This window comes from Alligator mississippiensis, chromosome 7 (genome assembly GCF_030867095.1).
Source record: "Alligator mississippiensis isolate rAllMis1 chromosome 7, rAllMis1, whole genome shotgun sequence".
Taxonomy (NCBI): domain Eukaryota; kingdom Metazoa; phylum Chordata; order Crocodylia; family Alligatoridae; genus Alligator; species Alligator mississippiensis.
The window spans coordinates 47,795,087-47,813,927 of record NC_081830.1 but is presented as its reverse complement, the minus strand read 5'-3'; the positions used below and the strand labels follow the sequence as shown (position 1 = coordinate 47,813,927).

General features: G+C 39.5%; 1 protein-coding gene across 1 annotated transcript in view; it reads left to right on the top strand.

The window, feature by feature from the left end:
- Positions 1 to 18,633, top strand: part of SLC25A36 (solute carrier family 25 member 36) — a 43,802-nt gene extending 25,169 nt beyond the window's left edge. Inside the window, exons 5-7 of the mRNA XM_014602892.3 lie at positions 4,757 to 4,823; positions 11,630 to 11,919; positions 13,825 to 18,633. Coding sequence (XP_014458378.1) covers positions 4,757 to 4,823; positions 11,630 to 11,919; positions 13,825 to 14,018 — 551 coding nt within the window. The 3' untranslated portion in view covers positions 14,019 to 18,633. The remainder of the gene's footprint in view (positions 1 to 4,756; positions 4,824 to 11,629; positions 11,920 to 13,824) is intronic.
- Positions 18,634 to 18,841: the final 208 nt, after the last annotated feature.

Sequence of the window (18,841 nt, the reverse complement as noted above, 5' to 3'; positions counted from 1 at the left end):
GAAGGGAGTCTGTGCTGTGGTTTTCTATTAGTTATATGTGCCTTGTGTAGATGGAAGGTCATATGTGTTTAAAATTTGAGCGACAGCATCCCTGTTACTCAGCATTAGCCTACAGCATGCAGTATTCATTGCCTTCATTGCTAAAGTATTAAGTTTTGGATTGAATGTGGCTTGTTTGTTTTTTTTCTTATAATATGCAGTAGCACTGCATCTTTCCCCATCTGGTACATTGTGATATGTTTTGTATAAAAACCTTAATGTGTCAGTATAAAAACCTTAATATGTCTATGAATGTTAGCTGTCAAGTTGCATTTAAAAAATTTAGCATATATGAACTCTGCACATAATTTACTACTGTGCAGCCCTATTAAAGTAACTGAGGATAATTTTTCCCTATTATGAGGAGTTGAACAATTTAATTCAGTTGTACTTTCTAATAAAAAAAAAAAAAAAGGTTCACAAGCTAGCTTATGATTGCAGGTCTTTTCGGTGTATAGGCTTTGTTCTGCCAGTTCTAGAAGACTGTTTAAAATACAGTTCAGAAGCTAAACACAATTTTTTTTAAATACATTTTTGATCCACTTTAATATTAGTGCACATAGGTATAAACTTTTTATTTTTTATGACTTTAAATAGCATGGACACATTTATTGAACCAGTAGGCAATAAATAAATACATGTTAATTCACTAGCCAATGACTAAAATTGGCAAGTCTGACTGACACCAAAAGACATCTCTGTTTTCTCAGCCCTGTGACAAGGTTAGCATTTTTTTAAATGGGATTTTTGGGTATCTTTCGTTTTTAAAATCTGTGAAAAGAGGTAAGTATTTTACAATCTGTATAATTGAACTGCTGCAAATGGCAGAAATTTCAGTACTCAGTACACTTTACAAAACTATTTTAATATCTGTGGCCTGTTCTGGTATTTTTTTCTTTTTCTTTTTTTCCTAAACTTTTAACCTGAAAAAAGTTAGATCTCACAATAACTAATTCGCAAATCCTTCCAGTGGGATTCAATTTGTACACATGTGTCTGATGAGGTCACTGCTTGTTGTTATGATACAGAAAAGCCTGTGTCTATTTTAGGCATTTACTGTACATTTCTCCCGTGAAAAGAGTGAGATCGTGTCATCTCATGCTCCCCACCCGCAGGTCACTTCCTGCAGAAATATGGACTAACTTAAACCTCGTGAGTACTGAACTGAGCGTCTCTTGCAGCCTCTAGTGTAAGAACCACACCTTGGGTTTGTAATATCTATTAAATACAAAAATAAGGGGAATTCACTTCCATTATCTGAATACAGATTATATGCGTTTTACAAAAGCATCACTTTCCCTTTAACTCTTAAATAGAGTTAATTCTTCCAGTGCAGTTCAGGGAAAGGTGGAAAATACCTTTTACTGATAGCTGCTATTTTACTTAGCCAAATTGGCTACTATAACGTCCCCATCATAGACTAAAGCCAGGCCATTCAGTCTTTCAGCATCACACAGCTGCATTTTAAAATGCTGCAGCTGGTTTCATGTTACCGTACTGTATCAAGACCTCCTCCTTTTTTCTATTTCTTTTTGTTGTTGGGTTTTTTTTTTCTATTTTACTACTTTGGATTCTGAATCCAGTATTATATATTCACATGCGTCTTTCAATTCCACTTGTCTTACAGTTAAAATGACCTTTTCAAATACGATGCAGAATAGGAATACCTGGGATCTTACCTTGTTTAAGCTTTTGGTTGGTGTGTTCTAAAAGAGAAACTTAGAATAGTTGTTTCCATCTGAAATTCAGCTGACCTTTGATTATTTCTACAAAGTACAAGTTAAAAGCTCTTTTTAATAGTGAAAAATAGATCTACATTTTCTCAACTGTCCATTTTAAAATTCTGGCAGTAATGACTTTAACTATAGTTTCTTGATAGAACATTGTATATAATATTCACTTGCTTTTAATTAGTGAGTTACTTAGTTATAACCATGACATTCCATAACTTTTCCACTTTATGTGAAGCTATTGTGGGGGAAGTGAGGAAAGCCTACATAACTTGAATTGTGACTGTCTTTTTAAATGATAGTTTTGACAGGCTGCCTGTGTGATGGTGGATAAGGTGCTTGGACTTCTTAATCAAAGATATCCAATAACTTTGGATGCTTCAGTCTTAGGTTGCTTTAGCTGAGGCCTGCAGTGTCTGATCTTTCAAAGTTACTCTGCAGCCATAGTACCTCTGAGAATTGGGCCTTTGAGGTCTCAAGGGGCTCACTCAAAATGATTAGACAGGTTTTTTTTGATTGAGCCTGAGGATTAAGCCTCTTTGAACCTCGGTTTTTCATTCTTTTAAATATATTTATAGTTTTGGAAGAGACCTCTTGTGTCAGAATAACGTTCCCTTACCACAAGGCTGTTGTAAAGCTAAATTAGTTAGTGGTTTGGGAAACTGATATTAAAATATTGAATATGATCATTTAATAATCCTAGAAGACTTCAAAAGGCATGAATAGGCAGGCTGGGACATAAGTATACCCTGTTCCTGCCTGTTTGCAATAGTAATTGGCAAAGCCAGAATCTTTTTTTTATTTTTCTATTAAAAAAAAAAAAAAACAGGCTTGCAACGGTGCAGGCAAATATATCACTTGCCTAGCACTTCAGAAGGCATCTTGCTTGCGATATATGCCACTTGTGTACAGTAGTGAATTTCCTCATTGCCCCCTCTGTTGCTCAATATGGCCCTGGACCTGGAAGCCTTAATTGAGCCCTGAGATGTTAATCCTTTAGGTTTAATAGAAAAGGAAGCGCCTTAGAAGATAAATTTTCAATTCAAGTAGAACTTGGCACTGACTAAATAGTAAGGGATACCTCTGGCATGCCATCATAAATCAGCAGTGACCCCATGGAGTTATGCTAGTATAACGGCATGCAAAGCAAATCAAGTCCTAGAAGTGCTTTCTAAATGGATTTTATAGTTGTCTGGCACTATGCTTTTTTTAAGATCTTCTGTGCATCACTATAGAAAACCAGTTCTCCATTGCTTTGTACCTTGTGTAGTCATTTTAATGTGTGCAAAATTGATGTAAAGTAGGACTGTTGGGATTTGATGGCATTTTACATACAGTTATAAAGGACTACACATGCAACTTGGCCATGGGCGAATAAGGTGCTGGCTCTTAAACAGCAAATCAAACTGCCTTCACAAAAACATGTCATGGCCTGTATTTCATGTAAATGATAGGGTGGCATCAAAAAGGGTTTTTACAAGAAGCTAGCTTGGAAAAGCATGCTTTTTTTTGTTAAAATTTATCAATTTCTTATTTAGATTAAATTATGTTTATTAGAGTTATCCTCAAAGCTAGTGTAGTGTAGCTAAATCTTTAGAAAATGACCTTTTTAATTTACAAAATGTAAAACTAGTTAAGGACGGTCTTATTCTGTCATTTGAAATCTCAAATTAGGATTTAATCACCCACATTTAAATTAAAGCTTATAAAAACCTTAAAACAGTTAAGATCCTTTGGCATTTCTGTTTTTGAGTCTTTCAGGCATTTGTGTATTTTTTCAATGTAAATGTAGAAGGTGATTGAACAGAAGTAACTGGTATGCAAGCAGTTATATTTACTATGTTGTAGTATTACAATACTAGTTGTAAATGATCTTCATAAACAAGCTTATGCTTGTTGCATGTAGCTGCAGTGTGCATCAGAAATGCACTGAACAAGAGACTGTTGCTTTCCCAGAACCCTAGTCCATCTTGCAGGAGGCAGCATGCCTGCATCATGATAGACGGCCAATGCTGTGTTGCTCGGGAAGCACAAAGTGTCAAAATTAATTACTGCCTGGCAAATGCTTCTGCTCTTCCCTTTCCCTGCCCCCACCTGCAGACATGTCACCTCATTTAATGGTGCATGTATCCTACTACAACTGTAAATTTATCCAGAGCTATCTCTTACTCTGCTCTTCCATTCTCTATGGTTGTGTAGATGTAAGAGAATCTCTTTACTTTCCGTCTTTCTTTTGAAGTGGACAGAAAACCAAAGCTTTTACCAATAATCCTAATGCAATCCCAAGTACTTGTCTGATTAGTTAGACCAAGCAGTACTGTTGGTTTTTGTACAATTTAAATGTTTGTATGCTTGTACAAGTATTCCTGGGGCCAAACAACACTCCTTGCTTTTGAATCTTAAATAACTCAAACTCTCCAGTTTAACTATTCTGTAGAATGTAGTATTAAAGGGCTTTTTAATGTACCTTTTAACTTGTGCCTTTTAGCTGCACCATAGTAGCAGTTATTTAGTTTGCATGCTTTTAAACTCTCATGGTATTTCAGGTAGTAAATTAAATCTACATAGAATGCTTTATATTGTTTTAATTTGCTTTAGTTGCATTTGCAATATGTGTTTATTGAAATATCTCAAAATTTGATTGGCTGATATCAATCTAGCTAGTCTTACTGCTTAAAAGTGACATAATGGGATTAATATGAATAGATTGGCAGAAAATCAGGCTGCTTTTATACAGAAAACCTTCTTTACTAAGAACTGAACTTATGAAATAGTAATGTAAAATGAACTTAAAACAAGAAAGTTTATTGGCTCTGTGGACTTGTAAAAGTAATAATACCAATAGAGGCCTACAATGGGAACTGTTTTAAAAATCAGTGTAGTCTGAGTTGTCACATCTACTGTACCGTACTGCATACATTTCAGTCTTAACTAAATCTGTTTTTATTATGTTAGCAAATCTAATTTTTTAAAAAATATTTCTTTAGGTTTTACTGCAATCACAACAACCAATCCTATTTGGCTAATAAAGACACGATTACAGCTTGATGCGAGGTAAGATATCTCTTAATTTAAAAAAAAAAAAAAAAAAAAAAAGGATTTTGTTGGGGAATATTTACCAATATTATTGTCTAATAAATAGAATAGAGCAATACAGTAAAACTGATTCTGTCTTCCAAACTGAGGGTGCTTTTAATAACTAGGAAATCAGTTAATACAACTTGATCCTGAAGTTTGCACTTTTTTCTAGTAATTAAATAGATAGCAGTATGATCCTGTAGTATTGTAGCCAGCACTGAATGGCTTCTAAAATGATCAGTACTTCACTAATGAAACGCTACCTAAAGTATGGAATCTTGTGCTTTTTTATTCCCTTGTATCATGGGCTTACTAATTGAAAAAGAGAAGAAAAAATCATGGATCCAAATGCAAAAACTAGTTCCATGGCAGGCTACTATTAAAAATTGACTGGATTTTTGGAAGATAGCATTAGTAGACGTAATAATATAGGGTGATACAGGCTATTTTTGGATTTTCTTTTTTACATTATTAGCCCAGAACAAATTGCAAATCTTTACTGCTGGGAGGAACTTAGCCAATGTTGGATAAGAATAATTTGTTCCATCCATTTTTTTCAATGTTATAACTCCTCCTTTCTACATTAACTTCACACATGTATGTTCTTTAGCTCATGAGTCATAAAACTGCTTTACAAAGCTTAGTTTAACTTGTAGCATGTAAGTGTAAAGACAGAATAGAAGCTGACCAGTGCTTAACTGTGTCCTTTCTGGTTTGAGTTTTATAGGTACCTGAATGGCTCAGGTACCAAAATTCCATTGAAGATCAGTGGAACCTAGGTTTCAAAATAATCTACGCAATTCTGAAAACTTTACTGGCTACTTGTATTGGTCTTTGATTACCATAGGTAGAGCAGAAAGCATAAGAAATAAACACCAGAACAAGACCATGAATTATCTGTAGCTTGTAACTTGAAATGAAATAAAAGCAAAAGCGGTCTTCATTGCAGCATTGAGATCATAGGGTTGGAAGGGACTACATAAGTAGGGCATGGTTTAAATCAAGATTTCACATTTTTTTGTGCAAATCACAAAACTAGGTGATTTGCACAAAACCTGTGATTTGCAATGAAATGCCATATGTCTTCTTGCACCAACAAGCGGCCATATTGTGGTGCTTTGTTGCAACAAGGTGGCTGCTGCAGACTGGGGAAAGCATTCCTGTCTGCCAGGGCAGCCCCCAGGTACCCCCCATTCCCCAGTTTTTCCCACCTGGAGGAACAAACAGCCTCTTCCCTACCTGGCTCTAGGGCTGTCTGCCAAGGCAGCCCCCATAGCGCCCCCAACTTCCCATGCCCCAGGTTTCCCACCCAGAAGATTAAACAGCCCCTCCTCAGCCCATCGGTGGGTGTTGGAGGGGGCACCATGATATAGCCCCCAAAATGGCAGCCTGTGCCACGATTGGGCTACAATATTAGTGGCTGCGGCCAGCAATTTTAAACCAGGCCCTACTCATAAGGTTATCTAGTGCAGTCCTCTGCTCAAGGCAGGATAGTCCCTGACTAAACCATCCCAGCCAAGTGTCTGTCTGACCTGCTCTTGAAAATTTCCACATTTCTCTAGGTAGCCTGTTCCAATGTTTGACCACCCTCGTGGTCAGAAAGTTCCTCCTAACAATCTCCTACCTAAATTTTCCCCGACGAAGCTTGAGTTCATTGTTCCTACTTCTGTCCTCTATGGTAATGGAGAAAAGCCTCTGCATGCAATTATTCCATCCCAAGTGCAGGACTTTGCACTTGTCCTTGTTGAGTCTCATCTGGTAGATTGCAGACCATTTGTCTGCTCTGTCCAGGTCATTCTGGATCCTAGCCCTATCCTCCAAACAGTCTGCAACTCCACCCAATTTGGCATCATCCATAAATTGGGTGAAGTTGCAGATCCTTTGGAGTGTAGGGCTAGGATCCAGAATGACCTGGATTGATCTCAGACCACATTTCCGGTCTATCTCAGATGGATTATTCTTACTGAACTTCATCTTGTTCAGATTTTCACTACTCGCTATCTTGTCCTTTTCCCTTACATTTTAACTTTGAATATATTTTAGTAGTGGTTTTGAGTTGATAAGATTTATCAACAGATTTTGTATTTAATTATTGAAGTTCCATTTCAAATAGATTAATCTGAAAGACGGCATCTGACTTCTTGTAGTACACAAAAAGGTAGTTAAACTGGAAAGAAACATTTGAGAAGTTAACCATGTAAAATCAGGATTATGATATAGTTTGGCTGGGCTGTCTGCACAGTATGTAAAGGTAGCGTTCTGATGCTTATGTTGCATGCTAGGTGCATGCAGCTAACAGTAATAATGAAAATCACAGACCTCTTAGCATCATGAGATCTGTCTGTCAAGTTACCAAATGACTAAGATTGTAATTGTAATATAGTACCTTTTCGACTTTCTTCATAAATTACTTTAAGGTAAGGAATACTAACCAAGTTAATTGCACAAATTTCTTGGATATGTAGATGTCCTATAAATTATACATATTAGAATTTTTTTGTCATACAGGGGAGAAGGCTTTGCTAAAAAGCAAACAAGTAGCTGTTACTTTGACTAGTACAAGATTGTCTCTGTATATAGATAAGTGTTTTGAAGTTGTCATAATTGAAAATGTAAAAAACTATAATGCAATGAATGTTATAGCAGAGAACATAACCTTGATACCAAGGGATACTAAGAAGCCACCTTATCTTGCTGCCACTGAAGTCGGTATCAAAGCTTCTCTTGACTCAAGCTGGGTCTGTCCTTTCCTCAGTATTCACAAAATGACATTCAGTAGAGCTCTGATTTTCAATCAGGATATTATGGCACCCTGGCATGCTGCAAGTTTTTGAAGTGTACCACCTAGCATTAAGTGTGTAAACACCTAAACTTAATTCACAAGACTAAATCCAGAGATATCAAATAGGAATCCATAGTTTCAAAAACGTTCTGACTAGAGATGCACCAATATATCCTTTGCATATTGTATCGGCACTGATAAACGGAAAATTAGCATTTTTGGCCACCAGCTTTTTTTGGCTGGTGTAGCTGATAATGTCACCGATTAAATGCCGTGCGCAGCTGCAGCATACACAAAGCCATGGATGTAGCCTGGCAGCTTGGAGAGCAGCCTCCTGCCAATAAATCGGGGGGGGGGAGGGGGGTGTCTCAATCTGCCCCCCATGGTGAAGGAGAGAGTAGGGCAGGGACAGGTGCTGCCCAGCCAGGGTGGTGAATACGATCCCAGAAGCAGGACTGAGCTGCAGGCAGCTCATCTGGTGGTGTGGAGGGGGGATGGCTCCCCACCACTACGTGCACCCCTCAGGGAGGCATGGGGGCCTATGGCCCTCCCCCAGATCTGTGTGTGGGGTGAGGGTGGGCTGTGGGCTCAGGGCTAGGGCCTGTACCAGCCTCTTCCCAGTGGGGAGGCTGGGCTAGGGCTGCACTCGGGCAGGTGGCGCTGGGAGGGGTGGCTACGGGGTGGGCTATAGTCACCCCAAAATTCTCTGTAGCCACCCTTCTCAGCACTGCTGTCACCCTCCCTGACCCTGCCCACTCAGAGCCTGGCCCCTCCCTGCTGGGAAGAGGCTAGCACAGCCCCTGGCCCAGACCTTACAGTGGGCAGCCAACCCACGCACAAATCTGGGGGGTGAGGCACATGCTCCCCAGGGAATGTGCGCAGTGGCAGGGAAATGCCCCCCAGATGAGCCACCTGCAGCTCCGTCCTGCTCCTGAGGTTGCATTCACTGCTCTGGCTGGGCAGCACCTGTCCTTGCCCTGCTCCCTCCCTCACTATGGGGGGCCTCAATCTGCTTGCCCGCTTCCCCCCTCCAGCCCCTCCAGACTTACTGGCAGGAGGCTGCTCTCCAAGCTGCTGGGCTACATTCCCTCCTGTAAATTGGCCATCAGTATTGGCCAAGAAATCCTTTATTGGTGCACCCCTAATTCTGACCTGTTGTGCTCTTTCTGAGTTCTTTGCCACAGAAAAACAACTCAGTTTTTTAGTCAAGAGATGAGTGAAAGCTGAGAGGTGCCTCATGTCTAAAAAGGATGAGAAGTACTGCAGTAGAGAAACTATGCTACATGTAGGTTTACACACATGCCTCCTTATATACTGAGAAGACTATTTCTTTTGTAAATATTTGCCTACGTGAATCCCTGTTTTTTGTGTTTATTCTGCTTGTGCACATAGAACTGGTATTTTTGAATAGCAGTGCCCTCAGGGGTTTTACCTACACCTGGGATATCTTTTGTTTCTCTACCTGGCAGCATAATTTTTGGAGCAACCATAACCCACCCTAAACTTCTTGTTAATGAAAACCCCCCACAAACTCCACACACCCACCCATACCCCTACAGCCCCCCACAATATAAAAGAGTAAGACTTAATTTTAAGCTATTATACTATCACTTCTATGTACACTACACAAACGCATGTAAATCAGAACAAAAATATTTTTTGAAATGAAATTAATTAACATTGTAGTACATGTTTGATTTTTAGAATATAATCTAGTATTTTGGGGGTTCCAAGGTGGCAAATCCCCTTGATGAAAGGAGTGCTTCTAGGAGGCAAGGGGAGGGACTTCTGGTAGCAAAGGTCAGGGGCTAGGGGGACTTTCAGTCCCAAACTGGCAACCAGGGTTCAGGGCACCTGTCAAGAGGCAGGGCTACCCTTGCAGCCCTTGTGGCTTGCCAAAACTTAGTAAGCAGCTTTCCACCAAAGATAATTGCCCGCCCCTGGTTTAAGCTCTGTCCATCCTATGACAGTCTAATTCTGCCTGATATCAGGGACACTTGTAGTCTTAAACCCAAAAGAAAGCTCGGTTGCCAGTCACAACGACTCCCAAAATAAGGGTGCAGAGAAGTTTGATTTCCTTAGGAGGAAGGACAGTTCTTATGTCTTACTTCACCTACATGGAGAAAATTACCAGGTATTGTTTGTGAAAATAGAAAATCACTGACAAAGGAAAAAGGTTTGTCAGTTCCTTCAAAATGGTCCTTCATGGAAGAGTTAATCTCTGATTTGCTGAAGGAAAAATAATAGTTTAAAATCAAATGACCAAGAGCACTTCAGATATTGAAGCTCAGTTCAGGATTATCAGAATAATGATACAAAAGGCATTACAGATTGTAAATGCTGGATATTTCAGACAGCCAGAGAATGCGTTTGAGGATAAGCATCTTTTGAGGACTGACTTGTCCAGCAGTGACTGATATGGCATTACAGTTGTTAAAAAGGATGTAAGGCTGTTAAAATTATCTGCTGTGGTCCATGAGGGAGTCCCAACTTAATCCCAATAATGAATTTACCCTCTCAGCGGGACGGGGGGACACGGCTCTTGCTGTTATACACCTCCCCTGGAGGGCTGCGGGGCTGCTTGGGCTTTTCCCAGGGTGGTGCGGGCCCTTGGATCTGCACATGGGACAACAGCAGGCTGCCACTGCAGGTTGGGGCCGGCAGCACCACTGGGCTCTCCCTGGTGCTTGGTGAGTGGGGGCGACGGGGCGCCTACAGTGAATTTTGAGGCTGCAGCAGCCCCTCCCCCCCCCCCCCCATGCTTCTGCTGCCTGCTGAGCACTGGGGAGAGTCCAGTGGTGCCACTGGCCCCAGCCTGTAACAGCAGCCTACTGTTGTCACATGTGCAGATCTGGGGGCCTACGCCCCCCCGGGAACAGCCTGGCACAGCCCCCCAGCCTGTAGCCTTCCTGGGGGGCATGTAGCAGCAACAGCTGCACCTTACCACCCCGCTGCCTGCTGCAGTCCCAGAAGTTGCTGATGGGCTGCGCTGCCCCTGTCCCCTAATCCCAGCCTTACTCCCTCCCTCCATCACTACCGTGGGAACATATCCCTATCTGTTCCATTCTAAACTGGGATATGTTCACTTTATGCAAATTGAATTTATGCAAATTTGACTTATGCACCATTCTCTGGGAACACATGTACCACATAAATCAAGGGAAACCTGTAATCTGTTCTTTTTTACACAAGACCTCTGGTGGCAGAACCTGTGTCTATTTCAGGGATCTATAAGCATTTAGGCAGCATAGCAAATCAATTGCAGGTTCAGAACCAGTCTGTATAATTCCATGTTAAGTACATTGGGGCTATACCTCTTGAAATATCAAGGTGGACAGCTGGAATACGTTTGTTAACTCAGTATTAACTGATATTATCTATAACACAATAATATATATCCTATTATGATATGCTGTTTTCTAATATATTAAGTTTGATTGCTCACTTAATCTGGCAGTGTCGAGGGCTAAAACATTCTGTTTCTGTCCTGTTCATAAAGGGGCCCCTTGACCCAGTGAGCATGTTCATTTAGCATCGGATGTGGCTTAGTGGGATTAACATACAAATAACTTGTTATTTAATTTAGTTTGTTTACTCCTTCTGGACTTCAAGTATCTGTTGTGCCCACTATAGGTATCCTAGATTTCAGTTCTTTAGTTTCCATTTTGTAATGATCGCACATTTGCACATCTTGACTGTTGTTCTGTTCAGCATTTTTTTAACCTTTAAAAGGAGGGCTCGAGATATGAACCTCCCTGGTTCTTTTAAGTTACAGTACATATTTTGGTTCCAGATAAGTAAAATATTCATATAGACATTGCACTGAAGTAAATGGGACTGCATTATAATTAAAATTATAATGTGGTTTTTAATTGGGAACCTCAGCATTGGTTTGAGAATTGTGTCCTAAGGCCCCTTGTCAATTCAGAAATGATATTTGTAATAAAAAATGCTGATTGTGGACCCTGCTCAATGTTTTTTGTTTTTTATTTCTTTCCAGGAATCGTGGGGAAAAGCGAATGAGTGCTTTTGAATGTGTCAGAAAAGTCTATCAGTCAGATGGCATTAAAGGCTTTTACAGAGGAATGTCAGCATCCTATGCAGGCATTTCTGAGACTGTTATTCATTTCGTTATTTACGAAAGTATTAAGCAAAAACTACTGGAATATAAGACTGCTTCTAGCATGGACAATGAGGATGAATGTGTGAAAGAAGCTTCAGACTTTGTTGGAATGATGATGGCTGCTGCCACTTCCAAAACTTGTGCCACATCCATAGCATATCCACATGGTAAGTGGGGCTATTTCATTCAGAGACTGATCCAGTACCCAAACAAGACAGATATATTGATTTTGGTGGACCTGGGCCAGATCCTACTCGCAGGAACAGTTTGTTTTAGCTACAATTCTGTATTTGTTTTATTTAGAAAACTGGCACAGCCAACTGGAGATTCAGCAAGTCTACTGAAGGCTCTGTGTTTACAAAACATCAGTAAAAGAAGTTTTAAACAGATGCATAGCACGTTCCTTTTTGGTAATGACATTTGTCTGAAGGAACTGCCACAATCTAGTTCATACATACTGTTTCCTAAATGCAGTGGTTTCACTAGATCCCCACTTCACGCTTCTTTTATATAGTCACTTCGGTTTAATGGCTGGGGGGTTCGGGGAGGGTTTTTGTAGCACTGCAAGTCATCTTTGACTCCAATTCTGTGAAGCTGTTCCTGCATGGGTTTCAGTTTTCAGTTGAGTAGTTCATAGGCAGTTACTTGCATTATTAACATTAACCTAACCGCACCTTGTCATGCATCCGCAGATGCATCACGAGCAGGTCCAAGGAGGTGATCCTCCTCCTCCTCTATGCGACACAGGTCAGGCCGCAGTTTCAGTACTGCATCCAGTTCTGGGTGCTGCACTTCAGGAGGGATGTGGCCATCATCGAGAGGGGCCAGAGGAGGGCCACTTGCATGATCAGGGGTCAGCAGGGCAGGCCCTATGAGCGGAGGCTATGGGACCTGAACCTGTTCAGCCTCCAAAAGAGAAGGCTGAAAGGGGATCTGGTGGCCTTCTACAAACTGGCCAAGGGGGACTAGCAGGCTATGGGAAAGTCCCTGTTCCCCCAGGCACTACTGGGAGTAACAAGGAATAATGACCATAAGTTGACAGAGTAGATTCAGGAGGCGCTACTTCATAGTCAGGACGGCTAGGATCTGGATCCAACTTCCAAGGGAAGTGGTGTGCGCTTTTACCCTGGGGGTCTTCAAAAGGAGGCTTGATAGTCACCTAGCCAGGGTTATTTGAACCCAGCATTCTTTCATGCCCAGGGCAGGGGGTCGGACTTGATGATCTGCTCAGGTCCCTTCCAAACCTACCTACTGTGAAACACGTGGGGCATTTATAGATGTGCTGGAGATGGGACGGGAAGGGTGCTTTAATCAAAGTGGATCCAAGAGCCGCTCTAATTAAAGTGCCCAGAGTGTCATATGCATCAGCATTCCTGCGCTGAAAAGTGGTGCCTCTGCCATTTTTCAGTACAGGGACGTAATGCACATGATGCTGGAGTCTGCTGGAGCACAGTAATTACCATGTTCCTGCAGACTTAATTAATCGAGTCTGCTCCCTCATGCTGTAATTACAGCACATTGGAGCAGCCTTGTTACCTGGGTATAGGTTCCCTTGTTTCAGTATTTTGCTAGTTCCAAACCAGTTAGGCACCTTAACTGCACTTCATTGTCTGGACATCTCTGAATGGCCAAAATCTCTGGGTAAATATACGCTGAAAAGTCTTGCCAGCATTGTTCTGTGGACAAAAAAATCTGCCTTAAATATAGCTATTCTGATAGAACTTTTTGTTGTAGACTTGCATCATTCAGTGAGCTGCTTTACTTATACCAGCAGAGAAATTGTCAGCATATGCTGTCTAACCTAGGAGGGCTCTGCTGACGTAGCTATAATGGAACAGACTCCACTGTAGACGGGTCCTCAGGTTGCTTTGCCTTCATTGGATTGACCTAGTCTCTTTAGATTGCTACCTGTAATAATCATTATGTTGCCTTTTGTTATTTAAACATTTTCATAGTGTTGAGGATTAAATATTTGTGCTATCTTTCAACTATTATTTGTTGAAAAAATCTGTTGCTATATATGGATTGAAAAATGCTGGTAAAAATAACTGATCATTGCTCTCTGTATGCAGAGGTTGTACGTACAAGACTACGAGAAGAGGGAACAAAATACAGATCTTTCTTCCAAACGCTGTCTTTGCTTGTACGAGAAGAAGGGTATGGATCCCTCTACCGTGGTCTAACTACACATCTGATCAGACAGATTCCAAACACAGCTATAATGATGTCAACCTATGAAGTAGTAGTCTACTTACTCAATGGATAGCAATATAATGAGGCTATCCCTCAGAAGGTGGAAGACCAAAAGATTGCAGTGGACCACCAAATGTCAATGCCAGTGTGGTGGGCAAAAGAAAAATACCTATCAGGAACATGCAGCTATGGACAAAATAGAAGACTGATTACAGGCAGCCATCAGTAATTGTGTTGCCTTATTGTATGGTCTCTTTTGACTGTGACAAAAAGGAGTTGCCCCAAGGGAATGCCTTTAAACACCTCTGACTTCAAAATTGCTATTTTCTCTATTTGTGTTAATTTACATAAGGCAATACAGTGAGCTTCAGTGATTTGGAGGGATGGGGATTACATTCTATTTATTGTAAGAGCTAACCTTGTTCCACTCTTAGTGATTGGTCTTCAGTACAGGTTTTTTTTTACTGCACAGTAACCAGTTAGAAGGAACCAGTTAGGAGGAGATTAAAGCATAAATTCATAACTTTTCCCATCTGAAACTTCTAATCAATTCCATCTGAAGTTTCCAATAAAGTAACTGAGGGTAGTGATCATGATATGTGGTTTTCCATGTTACTACCTCAGTGAATGTGGCACAGGAGCTTGGAATTGATGCATTTTTATCCTTACAAAAGAGATTTCTTTTGGGATTGAGGCGTGGTGTAAGCTTTTTTAAACAGCAAGAGCTTCTTGCGCAATCTGCAGGGTGCCAGTCTTCTGGTTTTGGGGTACTTGGATTTTCAGTTATGCTGGGTCCTCCATATTTTCTTCATCAAAAAAGTCCTCTCCCCTTCAGAAGCAAAACAGGGCCATAAAATGTATTTGATGTTGGAACAGATCATAGATTCTGTTAATCTGGTGTACAATATGTGACTTACGCTACTAAAAGGAATTACTGAGCAGTAATTTTGTAGTGTCATTAAAAATTCTTAGCCAGTTGATAAATACTAGCAAGCCTGACTTACTGCATGTAAAGGCAGAATATCAATGGTTCAGTCAGTCATAGCTATATGCTCCTTAACAGTAAGCTTTACTATCCTAAAACGATTTCCTGCAAGCTTGGCCTAGAACTGTAATACTTAAAGTACAAAGGGGAGAAGGTGGTGTGCTTCACCAGATCCAAAGCTACAATGAAGCATGTGGCAGACAAATTCTGGCATAATAAGAAGTTGGAACTGTTGTAGAACATTTTTGGTGAAGTCCAGGCTATGTACTGAGTGATGGAGAAAATGGTAATTAAGAATGTTTTGTTTAAGCATTCCCCTTAAAAGTTGCTGTTTCCCTTCTTTCAACTCTAGGCTTTGCACAGAACTGCAGATGACAGTACAACTGCTCTCTAAATTTTCTGAATATTCAAGCACTCCTTTTTAAAATGTTCTGTAAAACTAGTTACAGAACAGAACATTGCATTTGACAGCAAATATTTACCTGGTGTACTTGTTCTGAAACTATGGTTTCCAAATCCATACAGCTGGAGTATCAGAGAGTTTCATGTTCTACCAATGTTATGTAGCTTTTCAAATGCACAGTTAGGCCTTTCATCTGCACCTTTGAATACTGTCCAAAATGCCTATAGCCCTTTGGAATAAGAAGTTAATTATAATTTTTCTACCTATAAAATGCAGCTACACTGGTATAATAAAGCAGTATAGTTAAATCTTCCAGTGTGGTACTTGAGCATACTTAAACTGTGCATTGGTGTGCAGTGGCTTTAACTTATGAATGACTCCTTACGCACTTTGTGGCCTTTTTTTGGCTTGTGACTTTCTCCCTTTTACGTAGGTCATGTGTAGTTAGAAACAGAAAAAGTGTTCAGTACATGCAGGTCCTTTTTAAACAAAGCATATGGTTTTAATTTCCATGTAAGCTGCACAAGATAAGATATTGTGTGCAGTAGATTACTAAGATCCATCTTCCTAGTAGTTCTGAAGATTTTTTTTTTTATAAAAAGCTTGAAGCATATTGAACAACCAGTTTCGTTGTTGCTTTTTATGTTGTTCATTATAAGATCTTCCATCTCATGGCAGAAATATTTCAATACATACTTGTGACTCTTAGTATACTAGCATCTTGTTAGACTTGCCACTCCTTCTGAGGGCTACCTTTGGAGCACAGTGACCACTGTGGTGTCCCTGCAAGAGAAATGTCACAGTATTGACATGCTTTCCTTAGGACACGGAGTAATTTTGTCATCTTAATATTAAAGGTTCTCTTATGTAATAGGATGCACACATTAAACTAAATTGGTAATTGGTACATTCATAGCACAAGAAATTACTTTGAAAAAATCTATTAAATGGGGTATTTACAGTGATCTTCAGGGAGAATCTGTTGCATACTATACTTGCACCCTACTTTCCAATTCCCAGCTCTGTGGTTGACTCGATCAGATCTTGCTGCTGTCACCAAAATTCAAATAAGACCAAACGTATAAATGCTGTCATGTAAAAGCCAAAAGACTAAGAAAGTACAATAAACTACTTATTACATTTAAGTTTATATAGAAAGTGGGTTTCTCTTCGAATATCCAAAGGTTACTAGCAAGTAGCTTTTGGACTAGCAAGCAAACAGAAAAGACCAAATTCAACCCTGTGGTTAATGGGCTATATGTGTCCCACTGGATCTATTGGATCTTCATTGCATGCACATCACTTCCATAAATTTCTAGGTAGGGTGTGAGGCTTGCAGAGGAACAACAGATCCCAGGGAATCTTGCTCTTAAAATTAAAGTATTTCCATGGAAAGTTTTTATACCTCCTGTATTTACCTCCTGTATTTACTTGTTAGGAACTGGAGAGAGACAATCAACCTCATGCTCTGATGTGTGTGTGTGTGTGTGTGTGTTTGTTTGTTTGTTTTAATGGAGTTTAACCCTTAAGTTACAACCTTTTTAAATTTCTTCAGTGGTGAACTTTTTGTATAAAAAGAATTATGAAGCCAAATTGTTTGGAGGGAGGGGTTGTATTTAAACTACCATTTTGTGTGCATGTGTATATAAATTACCTCTGAAATATTTCCCAAAGTTACTGAAATTCTTCATATAATTTTCTTGGTGGTTACTTTTTAAAGTAAAAAGGGGGTAAAAAGATGCTATATTCAATAATACCATTTATTGCAAACTAGAAAGAGGATTTAGTTTGGTACTTTATTGTTTTGGGTAATCATCTCTCATTGTTCTTTAGTGTAGATTAGTACCAAGTTATGTCACCATGTGCTTTCTTTGCCACAGAGAGAAGATGAAATACCAGCTTTCTGGAAAATGTAGCATTTTGACATTGCTTCACTCCTCTCACCTAGTTAAAATATAGAAACACTTTTATTGAAAACTGTCTTGATTTGAGCTGGTTAAGATTTTCAAGAAAGATTGTGAAATAAGGCTACAGCTTTTAACTTCAGCCAGAAGATGGCACTATAGTATATACTGCTCACAATAACTATTGATCTCTACCTCCTCCAAATTGTCTGGCCTTAGTAGCTCTTAAGTATTTTTGCAGCACATTGTTACAGGAATACTTATAAAACACTAGGTTAGCACCAATTACTATTGGATGAAACTTGAAGACCGGTGGAAGTGCATCCTCACTGAATAGGGCTCAATTTTATAATCCCTGTAAATTAATCAATCGATATTCTGGACACAGAAATCTTAAGACTAATGTGAAATAGGTTTTTGGTTGTAGCAGTGTTGGTCTTTTCATTCCTTGGAGTCTCAGAACAACAGAGACTTCCTGTGCCTGAAGAAGGGCGATTGCACCTGAAAGCTTGCAAAGAACTTTTCTTCAGCTACCCAGTTGGTTTAATAAAAGATATCGCATCTACCCAAAGAACCTTGCCTGCCAGTAATGTGAAATGGCACTATGCTAGGCAAGTTTTGGTGTAGAAAACTATGCCTAACCTTATACTGACTACAAGATGTTTAGTTCAATTCTTTTCTAATCTTTTTTCTTTTTTTTCTTTTTTTTGATACTGCATATTTGTTCTTAAGTAGGTTTACACTAGTAATTCATGAAGGTTTTAATTTCCTTTGTATCATAAACAGTTGTAGCATTAGTCTGTCCATTGGTCTTTTAACATTGTATATACCTAATTCCCTGTTTACATAAAACACTCCACACATTTCCTTTCAATTCAGAAATGTTGTTTTTTTTACTGCCTTTGTTTTGGCTGGTCATAATTACAAATGTAACATTCCTCAGACTCGGTATTTAAAACAAAAACCCTGCTTCCAGAGAATACAGATTGGAGACAAGCAATATCTTGAAAATGCTCTTGCAAGCTATTTTTTATTCTGGAAATGGAACATTGAAGTGTGACTACGTAAATGTATTATTTTCCAACTCCTTTTTTTCCTTTTTATTACCTGTCTCTTTTAGAACTAAAATCATGCAAGGTTTTGATTGTTCTATTTATAAGCATCTGCCTTCCCTGCATATGTGAACATAGTTTAGTTTATACCCCAGGAGTCGTAGCTAAACACTCACAAGTGATGGATTGAGAATTTTCATGTTCATGTGAGGTTTGCTATTATTCTTGCATATATGTAGTTGGCTGTAAATGATATGCATTTACTTTGTATTTCTATTACATAGCTAACTTTTGGGGGGCTGTTTTAAACTATACAAAAATTAAAATGCACTTACTCAAATGTATGTTAGACTGTCTCTGGTTTGTTGGGGTTTTTTTACGTTGATATACATACAGATGTAGAGTTTAGGTAAAACTTCAGAAGCTAGATAGGAAATCGCCATGAATTATCTCTGTATGTGTCAGTTTTAAGCACAGCTGAAAATAACAGTGTATTGGAATTGTGTAAAACCTTGTTATGACCTCATGGAGTTCTGGGTTATACTTAAGGCA